General features: G+C 35.7%; 1 protein-coding gene across 1 annotated transcript in view; it reads right to left on the minus strand.

Moving 5' to 3' along the window:
- The window catches only part of LOC107663266 (cysteine-rich protein 2-like), a 10,343-nt gene extending 1,667 nt beyond the window's left edge, over positions 1-8,676 (minus strand). Inside the window, exons 1-4 of the mRNA XM_016453446.1 lie at positions 8,436-8,676; positions 5,079-5,173; positions 2,609-2,666; positions 1,425-1,565 (exon numbers count right to left, since the gene is read on the minus strand). Coding sequence (XP_016308932.1) covers positions 1,425-1,565; positions 2,609-2,666; positions 5,079-5,173; positions 8,436-8,478 — 337 coding nt within the window. The 5' untranslated portion in view covers positions 8,479-8,676. The remainder of the gene's footprint in view (positions 1-1,424; positions 1,566-2,608; positions 2,667-5,078; positions 5,174-8,435) is intronic.
- Between the last annotated feature and the right edge of the window lie 3,130 nt (positions 8,677-11,806).

Here is an 11,806-nt window from a genome sequence, read left to right on the forward strand (position 1 = left end):
ATAAAAACGTGCATTACGTCTAAATTAACTCATATAAATCAAATATAATTTCGTAAATTGCATAAACAATTATGAACAAAACAGCATCACGTATATGCATTGCTTAATACAAAGAGCCGAATCGCCATTCACACAGATTGCCTTTAAAAACATGAGATGCAGTGAAAAGGAATAAACCTCCACAAATTCGTGACGTGTTTTCTAAAAGTTTAAACGGTTTTAACTTTGCATGGCTTTCTATACATCTCTTGTGAGACGCGAGTGCAGCAATCGTACTTGTCCGTCTAGAAAATGTGCTGAATATGCGTTCTGTCTGTGTGAATGGCATTGAGCTTCTATATTTCTCTAATATTTTGAATGAATAACGCAGCAACTGCGCGTCTCGTGGGCTAGACTAACAAAACATTAAACTACAACGTCACTTGCATCATCACCGCATCTCGTGCTCCACTGATGACGCTCCCTGACGCACATCTAACATTGGATTGTACTATTTTTGCATTCAAATGCAAATGTTTATTTTAAATTCGACTAATATTCATTATTTACTCACAATCTCCTCATCAAAGGCAGGCACAGCCCTCATGTTCGTGTTTGTGTGTGCTGTCTCATAGCACGTGCCTATATAGTGCACTATATCGAACATTTTTTATATCGTTATCGAAGAAGGTGTACCGTCGATAAATATCGATAAAGTATTATCGCCCAGGCCTAATCCAGAACACCTGAGAAGAGATGATGCAAACCCTGAAACAACATACAGAACTACCCAATTTTGCTATAAGTTTGATTGAATCATATAATAATTGCTGTTAATAGTGTTCATCGTGTGTTTGATTACGTCTTTAATTGATTACGTCTTTAATTTATTTTTCCGTACATTTCTGCCATAATGATGCAAACCCTGAAACAACATACAGAACTACCCAATTTTGCTATAAGTTTGATTGCATCATATAATAATTGCTGTTAATAGTGTTCATAGTCTGTTTGATTATGTTTTTAATTGATTTCTGCCATATGTACATTAACTGACAGTCACCACTGATAAGCTAATACTAAATATGTAGAAACTTAATTTGCTATTAAGTTGCTTTGCAACGATTTGTATCGTGAAAAGCGCCATACAAATAAATTTGAATTGAATATCTCAGTATATCATCTCAGTGTCATTTTGATTCTAACTAGATGACTTTATTATTTTAAGCTTTATTTCATATTTTTACTTTTTATTTATTTTAAATATTGTTTGATCATTTCAAACCTTTTTGTAAAATTTCTGCTTGAAAAATGTTTGTGATACACTGATACATAGAAATTTTCTAGAACATATAAAATGAATTTGCTGTCACTTTTGACCAATCTAATGTGTCCTTGCTGAATACAATTATAATTTTTTTCCCTATCAGTCTGTCTTACAGTACCTTTAGGTTGATTAAAGCTGATCTGTGAGCTGGTCCAAGGTGTGGTGGGCGAACCGTCTGAAGGGCTGTTACATGATTTGTTGACTGGTGTCTGAGGAGGTGTGTCGTATATGTAAGACCCCGCCCCTCCAATATTTACACCTACCAATAAGAGGACAGAACAATGAGTACCATTCTATTACTGAGCGAGCAAGTGTTAATGGTTGATAAAGCTCATATCAAAGTGTTCAGACTCTCCTAATGCAGATAGCATTAGACAAAAGCCAAAAATATCCTCTTCGGATCCTGATAAAATGCATCTCTTCTGAATTGTGCACTCACTTGGATGGTATATTACAACCTGAAACAAGCATATTCGTATGTCTGAGTTTGCATTAGCATAAGCTATACACTGAAACCTAGCATCTTACCAAACACTAAATTTTCCTAGTCACTGGATCTGCTTTAACTCTTCTGGTGTCTGAGGTGCTTAGGAAGACAGGGCAACTTTTTTTATTATTATTGTGGATGTACAGTATGTGTAGATGATCATATTTGTATGCTTTCGGGTAGCCACTATTAATATGGTTTGTAAGTGAAAACAGGACTGCCTATGAATGTAATCATCTCTCCATGTCTGTGTAGTTTAGATGTATCCCATTTAACAGACACAACTCTCTACTTTACTAGACGTTTCTATCATTTGCTCTCACGAGGAGTTTCAAATAAAGGTACTGAATGAAATGTCCCTGTAAGATCTGTTTCAACCTGATTGACCTGCTTTAATCTGGATGATTTCAACCAACATGACATTAGATATTAAACAAATTAAACCAAAAAAAAAACAGAGCTCTTTTTAAACTTTTTTTAATTTTCTGTATTTTTTACATAAAACATTTTTTTTCCAGACTGCAGGGAATAAACTAAAATTTATCTTACAAACCCTTTTTTTGTCTTTCTTTCTCTCTCTCTCTCTCTCACACACACACACACACACACACACACACACACAGGATAACGTTTCTAGTGGTAAGTGTACGGTCTTTGCTTGGAAGGTTATTCTAAAAGTCAGATGTCGCTAAATGAGCCCTGATTCAAACCTTTATTTCCTGTACAGGAATACACATCGCATAAAGAGCAACTAGCACTAAAGGCCCAAAAAGACTCAAAAGAAAAACCTATCAGCAACATCTTATTGTACATACCTTTTGGTCCAAAGAGTGTTCCATAGCAGGGTTTATGACAGTAAGGCAATCCATCATGCTGTGTGTGACAGAGAGAGAATCTCTTTTAGTACATTTTACTTTTGTTTTTATTTGCTTAGCAGAATTTCTTATTTCTGTGTAGCTTTGCTGCATACACAAAACAAACAGCTTTTTAATGTCAATGAAACACACTAAACCTAATGAAATACAGAAAATAATTTTCCCAATTCAGTTTAAGCACTGACACAATCTGAAAAAAAAAAAACAGAAATATTCGGACTTAGCAATATTAAAGGTTTTTTTTTTCTATAAAAAAATGTTTAATACTAAATTTTAAAATTTGTTCCAGGCACTCTTCTACTAAAACCTGCATTTTTAAGACAAGGTAAAATTATCATAAGTATGTGAGTGTGTGTGTGTGTGTGTGTGTGTGTGTGACAGAATGAAAGAGAGAGAGGCTTGTGTCATGCTGGATTCATTAGAGGTCATTGTTTATCCTTCTGTTCCTTCCTGCTCCTCCCAGACTGCACAAAAAGACCCAGTCAGGCTCAAATTGGACTGAAATTCAAGCCTCCTTACACACACACACACACACACACACCTCTAATTTAGTGTGCATGTGTGTGCACATAACAGTGCTCTTAAAAAAATAAAGCCAAACTAACATGCTAACACTGCTGAGTGATATATTAGAAAAATACTTTATGTATTTATTTTTACATTTACCATCATCAAGGATTTGTAATGTATATTTTATATATTAAAAGCAACATCTATCTCAGCATCTCTGTTGTGACATGAGCTAAAAAATACAGTTTCCGTCCCCACTGAGAGCTGTTTCCCAAAAAATAGAATTAGGAAGAAAAGGCAGTCGACACCTGCAGCGAGTGAACACCAACAACACAACCTCCTGCTGTTTTGCACACCACAAGAGAAAAAGAGCACACACACAATAAACGGAACATATTGACTGTAATAAAAGAGTAACAAGACTAAATATATCCTTCAGCGAGACAATGAAGAGCTGTTTGTTCATCCATTTTTATCAACACAAATGAGAACGCACTAGAAAAGACAAAACCCTCCTTCATTTTAAGTCAGAACTCACCTTATAATTAAACTAAAGTTGTGTGTGACTATTCTGTTTGTGTGCATGCAAGCGCGAGCGTGTTGAGAGAGGGAGAGAGAGAGAAGGAAGAAAGGCAGACAATTGTTTTCTGGTTTGAAAGGACACTTATCTTTGTCCCTCTTTCGTCCTTGTAATAGTTCTGGTAAAGACCCACAGTAACACCAAGTGTGGGAGAGGAAGAGCATATGCTTACAGATACTTGTTCAGTAAAATTATTTTAACTGGACCAGCTGTACCGGACTAAACATGTGCTTTAAAATTACAGATTACTGCTATTTCTTTAGGAATTTCACTGCGGTTTAGAATATTATGATTTACATTTCCTCCAAGAGGCAAGTAGCAGTAAAGCCCAAGACTAAAATAATCTGTTTCACTTCCTGTTACCACAGCCAGTCAGTCTTCCCCCAGTAGTTCTTGTCAGTCTCTTTTATACTGAAAAAAAAACTGACAACATCAAGCACTTTTGTAAGGAGTACCAAGGATATTTATTTCTTGTCCTTTCGTTCTTTGCTATTTCGACGTTCAGGGTTCAAAAGGAGTATGGGAATGGCTTTATGTAACAGTTTCAAGAAAACAAACACGCTTAAATGTTCTATCCAATATTAAATAGATAAATAATCAATATATATGTAATTGTAATCTCTCCCTGACAGTCAGAGAACATTCCAGACAGATCCTATGAGGTTACTATAAATACTTATTATCTGTGTTTACAGTCATTGTAGGAATTTCAACTCCTCCACAAACTTCTACTTGTGATGACTGACAAGTCTGAGGGTAAAATACAGACTTACAAAGGAATGGGTGAATGATCTTTTAACCCAAACAAAACTCTAATCACTGAACAAGAAAACATCTCCTAACGTATCAGGCAGGACCCTCACACATGTCAGTTCAATATAAAAGAGAGAGGAACCAAAGAAGAACGAAAAAGGACAATGAGGGGCACCCAAATAGAAGTTGACAGGGATGACCTACAATCAGTGTCAGTTCAATGGATTGAGCTTGTGTGATCGCCTGCTAAACTACGACACTGTGGATGTGCAGCCTTCACTCTGAGAAACTCTGCGGATGCATTCAGACCAAGAAGTAGGACATACAGAATCATCTGGGATCCTGTCTCTGCTCTCTGATCAAAGTCATCAGCACTGGAGTGAAACTGGTCAATTAACTAACAGATTTGTAAGGAAACTCAAATATTTAATGAACTAAACACTTAAATTCACGAGGAAATAAACCGGTAGAAAGAACGAAAGAAAGAAAGAAAGAAAGGCACAATGATCAGTGAAAGATTTCTTTAATGTCATCTCAGTCTGCAATATCAGCTTTAGTTCTGCTTACCTCCGCATGGCCTCCAGGAGACAGAATCTTACTACATCGTTCACATTTCAGACAGAAACGGTGCCAGTTTTTCCCCAGAGAACTCACTTTCTCAGCTATAGAACAGAGAAAGAGTGTAATGTGTTATCTGATCAGCGTGTGTGAGATATATAATGCTGAGGTTGACTGCTTTAATTGCAGTAATGTATATCTAAATTACACACAGTTAATAAGATTGCAAATGTCATGAAGTGATAAACATCTGTTCGGCTGCTTTGCATGTCAGTCAAACAGCCTCTTCCTTTCGTGGGTAGTTTTTGGCCAGTAAAAGCTGCTAAGTGGACCAGACTGTATGTTAGTCAAAAACCTAACTTGGTATGAATAGCATCACTTGGTCTTCTTGTTCTGTGTTTCTGAAGTGAAAGAAAACATAACAATAAGAAAAATAGCATACACTGCCATTTAAATGTTAAGGGTCTGATTTTTTTTTGTAAATAATTTAATACTTTTATTCAGTAAGGACGTATTAAATTGATCCAAATTAACAGATCTTTTGTAATATTATAAATGTTTTTACTATTTCAAATAAATGCTGTTCTTTTGAAGTTTCATTAATCAAAGAAACTGTAAAAAAATGTATCACACCATGGAAATAAATAAAAAGCATTACAATGGTTTTAAACATTGATAAGTGTTTCTTGAGCAGTAAATCAGCATATTAGAATGATTTCTGAAGGATCATGTGACACTGAAGACTGGAGTAATGACTGCTGAAACCTTTACTATCACAAGAATAACTTACATTTTAAAAATACACTAAATTAGAAGTTATTTTAAATAAATAACATAAGAGACTTCTTTCAAAAACATTTAATAAATCTTACATGCTCCAAATGTTTGAATGGTAATGTACTTAGAATCATTATTTATATGACTGTTATAGTTACTGTATATTCATAGATCATTACAGTTGTGTCCAGCTCAGCAAATGCTGAAATGCAGCTTTAACACAGCAACTGCAATTTTGTGTGTGTTTGTGCATTTATATCTGAAGAGAAATCTATAAACAATATTTACAAGAGCTCTCAGAAGACTATCCACACAAAATACGATTTTTTTATGGTGGAGTCTGCATCTGTGTTTTCAGTTGAACAATGCAGCATCAAAGGAGAGGAAGAACAAACTGGACCATCTGAAGAAATGCTTGAAATAGAGATCCCGTTTCAATCCAAACCCTGCTGAGTCAGTTCTGCTCCTATCAAGCGGATGTCGAAAAGTGCATCTTATCTCGGACCTTTCTAATCTTCACAAGCAGTTTTTGTGCACGCTCAAACGAACAACCATTTCACTGATATTTCAAAATAAATAAATAAATAAATAAAATAAAAATAGATGCACTATCATTCAAACATTTGGGGTTAGCAAGATTTTTTTCCTTTTATTTTGTTATTTTGAACTTTGTTCATCAACGAATCCTGAACATTTTGCTGAATCCTGAATTGTTTTTTTTACAAAAATATTAAGCAGAACTGTTTTCAAAACTGATAACAAGAAATGTTTCTTGAGCAGCAAACCAAAAAAGGATCAGGTGACAATAAAAAAACTGGAGCAATAACTTAACTCAGCTTTGACATCACAAAAATAAATGGCATTTTAAAATGTATGAAAGTAGAAAACTGCGATTTAAAATTGAAAAAATATTTTATAATATTCCTGTTTTTACTGTATTTTTGATTAAATAAATGCTATCTCTTACCCACCCCAAATATTTGAACGGTATTGTGTGCCAATTTTCAGCCAGCTTCAGTATATTAAAAAATGTTTTACAACGTCCGTTGCACTAAAAACTGCTTGCATGTGTTCTCTCACTCATAAACAGCTCATGAATTAAAAAAAAAAAAATCAATAGTTTGCTATGAGCAAAGCAAACACACAGTAAACAGTCATGGACTTTGGAGCACAGGAGTGAGAAATACAAGCAATTCAGAGAAAAACTCACTTGTCAACATTCCACAATCAATCAATCAATAAGCATATTTTCTGCAGTTATAATATACCTAGCGAAAGAGCTATGATATGATATAAAAACATTTTCCAGGTTGACATTGTGCACTGTGCATATGGGGTACTAATCTCACCTCCCCAATGCCCTACACACTAACTAGCCGACATTCCTAGGGTCTGTCTCTCTCACACACACATTCCATCACACAAAACTAGTCAGGTCAAACAGAGAGCACACGGACTCAGACATATTCAGAAGTCTAGGCTCAGTGGGGATATCAAATCATCAAGCTCCTCTTCAACGCAGCCAGAAAGAGAGTTACTCCATCTGCTAACCTGCAACAGTAGCACAACAGATCCGCTCACTTTGTTCAAGAGTCCCTTGCCAAATTCTTACGTAACACTGTCACCCAATTCTCTTTTCACGGGCTATAGCATTTACTAGCCCCGCGGATACTGGATGTCAGGACAGAATACTAAACAGGAGCCGACAATAATGGGACAGACTAGAGAACACCCTCCAATGCGGCTGTGGGAGCGTCAGGGTCACTTGTGCTTGACCTTTCAATAACATTACTTAGTTTGCACAGGCTGCAAAATTAACCCTCATCTTCTACTTGAGACTGACAGTTTGGGGTCCTGGAGATCTCTATGCTGCATGCAGGAAAAATAATAATCGTAATTTTGAAATTAACATAGGCCTATTACTTTACCCTAAATCTTTTCCTCTGACCCAGTTAAACTCACTAGATTAATTTAACTCTTTTGCAAAGGCACATACTCTTCATGTTCATCAAGGACAGCAAGACCATATTTGCAAAAAATACAAATTCACTATTGTTGGCAGGAGTACTGATGTGTACAGCAGAGAATAATAGTATATGGAAATTAATAGTCATATAGATCTCTGAGAACCCAAAGTGAAGAACATCCATGGTGGACTGTTGTTATAAGCATATAAATACACACACTGTTATAAGCATATAAATACACACACACACACACACACACATACACACACACACACACACACACACCACCACCAACAACACAAATCATAAAGTATTAATCCGATGTGTTGTTGAACTATTACACTGGATTTAAGACCCCAAAAAGAAAACAGTGTTCAAATCACACTGCTTATAACCTAATGACTGTAAAACAAACAAATACGCTTTTCAAAGCCTTGTTATGTAACTGTCAAGATTTGCAGAAGTGAAGTCCTTTTAAAAAAATACATTTCCCCTGACCTTTTGGCACGTATTATAAACGGCCTGCAATTTGAGTCAATTAGTCCAGTTCAATGATACAATAACAATGAAATAAACTTGACTTGTACTTCTGCTGAATGATAATTCTAGTGGAAAAACTCACCAAAAAACACAGTCTTATCGCATCTTGGACAAATGGACGTCATTCTCTAGAAGAGTCTTGTTGTCGCGCAGGTTCGGTTCTGTTCGTCTCTTTTCGTTTCGTCGCCTGTCCCTCAGCGCCGCTGCACACTGTGTGCAACACGAGTCGCGCCGCGGCGTTTATTTAACTTTAAACAGCCTCCGCGCTTGTCTCATGAATATTAAATACGTTGCGTGACGTTACACCAGTAAACTCTGATTGACTGAAAGGTAGCAAATCCTACTATACTGAAGGCTCTGCTTGTAAATATTAATTAGGAAACGTGACCGGACGCCCCAAGGTTACTAAGCAACGGTAGCTTGACCTTGTTAATATTCATAGCCTTCGCCATAGTGGGACTGGTTAATGTGCATCGAGCTGCGTGGCACAGTTACGTCACGTTTTGGCTTGACCAATGAGGAATGTTTCTTATACGTCAATCAAAAGAAAAACACACAAAGCTACCCATTAAAACTTCCCCGTCTTCCCAAGCTTGTCACAATATAAAAGTTGTTGTTTTACTCCGTTTTGTCTTTTGTCGAATGAATCTCGAGACATTAAGCGAGCGGCATTAAAACGAAGCATTCCTAAAAATCTTGAAAATCTGAGAATAGGTTACCTGCCTTAAAGGATGTAAATAAATTCTAGCAGAATGTGATTTTATGTTATTTTCATAATCTCTACAGGGTTTCATACTGCCACCTGGTGTTTTAGATCAAAACCACAGTACTGACGGTCTGTTTCATTTGAAAGCCTTGACAACTAAAGGCAGGACACAACAGGCAAAACAAAAGTTTTTTTTTTTTTTCAGGCACTGGTCAATTTTGAGATTTTAGTGTATTTTGGTTCCATACAATTTATTTTTTCAGAATAGTTGAATAAAAAACATTTAAATTGTTTATTTGATCACAATTGATCTGTAGGCGAAATTTTAATTACAGTAGCCTACATTTTCTCAAAATAAGTTTCCAGTTTTATTCATATCTATATTCTGAAGTTTTTTTTTACAGATGGGTTTGTTCATATATCTTTTGCCTGATTTATACATTTTATTAACATTTATTTAACATTTTATGAAACCGTAAGAATGAAATAGAATATTGAACCTGGCTTTATCCAGTGTTCAGATTCCTGTTCTAGAAATGTATTAAAATTAGTGTATATTTAATTACTTAATTTTCATAATTGAACATACGATTTCAGAAAAAATGTAAAATTAATCACTTTCTTAATGTAGCCTACTGTGATTAACCATGAAATATGTTAAAGTCTTGATGCATTATTACGTTTTCTTTTTCTTTTATTTAATGAAGCACATTGAAGTGACCCAAAAATCACCATTTCACCGTCATGTTGTTCCAACTTTAAAACGTATGACTTTCTTTCCATGTAATACAGAAGGAGATGTTAGGCAGAATGTTAGGGACTGACAGCCTCAGGCAACAGCTACTTTTTTCTCTATACAATGAATAGTGTCATTCTGTGAAAGGCTGCCATTCCACCTAACATCTCCTTTTGTGTTCCAGTGAACAAAGGAAGACATATTCGTTTGGAACAACATGAGGATAAATAAATAATGACAGAATTTTAATTTATGGATGAACTACGATAAACCCAAACTTTGTTGTGCTAATATTTACTGAAGCAGAAACTGTCCATTAGTGCTCTCATCCATTCTTCTGACTGTTTACAGTAAAGATACTGTAATTAGTAGACTAAACAGATGCATGTGAATGATGGAGGCATCAGTAAATGCATTTTCAACTATGGCATCACCACTGAGATAATGGATGATCTCAGTCTTGTGTCCATAGATGGGGTCATAGGTCACCTCATGTGAGACAGCAATCCATGGTACCAACTGTTTAATACACAACTCTCACATGGTCCATTACATAACACTGTGCATGGACCTTATACCCTCAAATGTAGCATTAATGGCCAACAGTATTACAGTACGCTATTAAACATAATATATTGTATAATTTATCTCACTGTTTTTACTTGCTTTGTTGTACTTGTATATTTATTTGTGTTTGAAAACTGTTGTGCTGCCTAATATTTAATGGAAACTGAGATACATTCAATATTCTTTGATGAACAGAAAATTTCAAAGAACAGCATTTATTTGAAATAGAAATCTTTTGTGACATTAAAATGGTCTTTACAGTCATGTTTGATCAATTAAAAAAAAAAAAAAAAAAAAAAAAAAAAAAAACACTTGCTGAATAAAAGTATTTATTTTTCTTTCTTTCTCACGGACCCTCACTGACCCTAAACATTTGAATGGTAATATATATTCTTTTAATATAATTTTTAGACAAGCTTTCAGTAGACAAGTCATCAGTTGCAACACATTGCTTAAGAACAGCCTTAATTAAAATTCTCAATAGTGAAGCAAAACAGTCTATAACTGAGAAAGATGTTATGCTACAATGCTGTTCACTTAACATTCACTCAATGAAACATACATCTCCTTTGGTCTGACATCACTGAAAGGACTGATCTGCGGCAGGCAGTGGGAAGTGGACGCTGGAATAGAGACCTGCGCAGGACGGATTTTTCAGGCCCGCTCCCGCAGAAAAAGGTCTTATCTGGTCCCGCTTCATGTTTTGTCCCGCTCCCGCCCGCAAAAGACTGCATAAAAGTAATCTATATAGATGTTTTTTTCCAGCACATCAAAGAAATGTACATCAAATGGTTCTGTAATAGCTCCTAAGATCCACAACATCCCAGCCTAAATGCTCCCGATAAAATATTTACTTAGGTTAAGCATCAACATTCACAAACCAGTGTTATTTTTAATAGAAAAGCAAGCATGGGTTGCTGCGTGCATGGTTTGGCATGGCAGAATGCGAGCAGCGCTTCCTTTATTATCACTAAAAGCTGACATCTCAGTTCATCGCGATCTCATAAAGCTCTGTTATAACACAATGAACATATGCACAATTAATCTTTCACAATGTCTACACTTCGTGTGTTAAAATGAGAGGACTCGTGAGCATGCAATTTCAGCACTGCGGTGAGTAGATTCCAACTTAATCACCTGATTGGCCATTGCGTTCCAGAAATCAACAACTGAGTCTGTGATTGGCTGCAACCATTTAATCACGTGTTATAAATAGAAACTCTGCCTAGCTTGCACGTGTTAATCATTTTAATGTTATTAGTTGTTCTTTTTGCTTTTGTGCAACACATAAATAACAATTTATATGTTTTAGACATTTTATGTTTAGATAATTTCTATTTTGACGGAATCCCACGAATAATTTTATTCTCCCACATCCCGCACACACACACACACGAGTCTCTTCCCGCCCGCACCCGCACTCGCCCATCAAGAGTTGTCCCGC

The sequence above is a fragment of the Sinocyclocheilus anshuiensis genome, unplaced genomic scaffold (assembly GCF_001515605.1).
Source record: "Sinocyclocheilus anshuiensis isolate Anshui unplaced genomic scaffold, SAMN03320099.WGS_v1.1 scaffold1719, whole genome shotgun sequence".
NCBI classification, from domain to species: Eukaryota; Metazoa; Chordata; class Actinopteri; order Cypriniformes; family Cyprinidae; genus Sinocyclocheilus; species Sinocyclocheilus anshuiensis.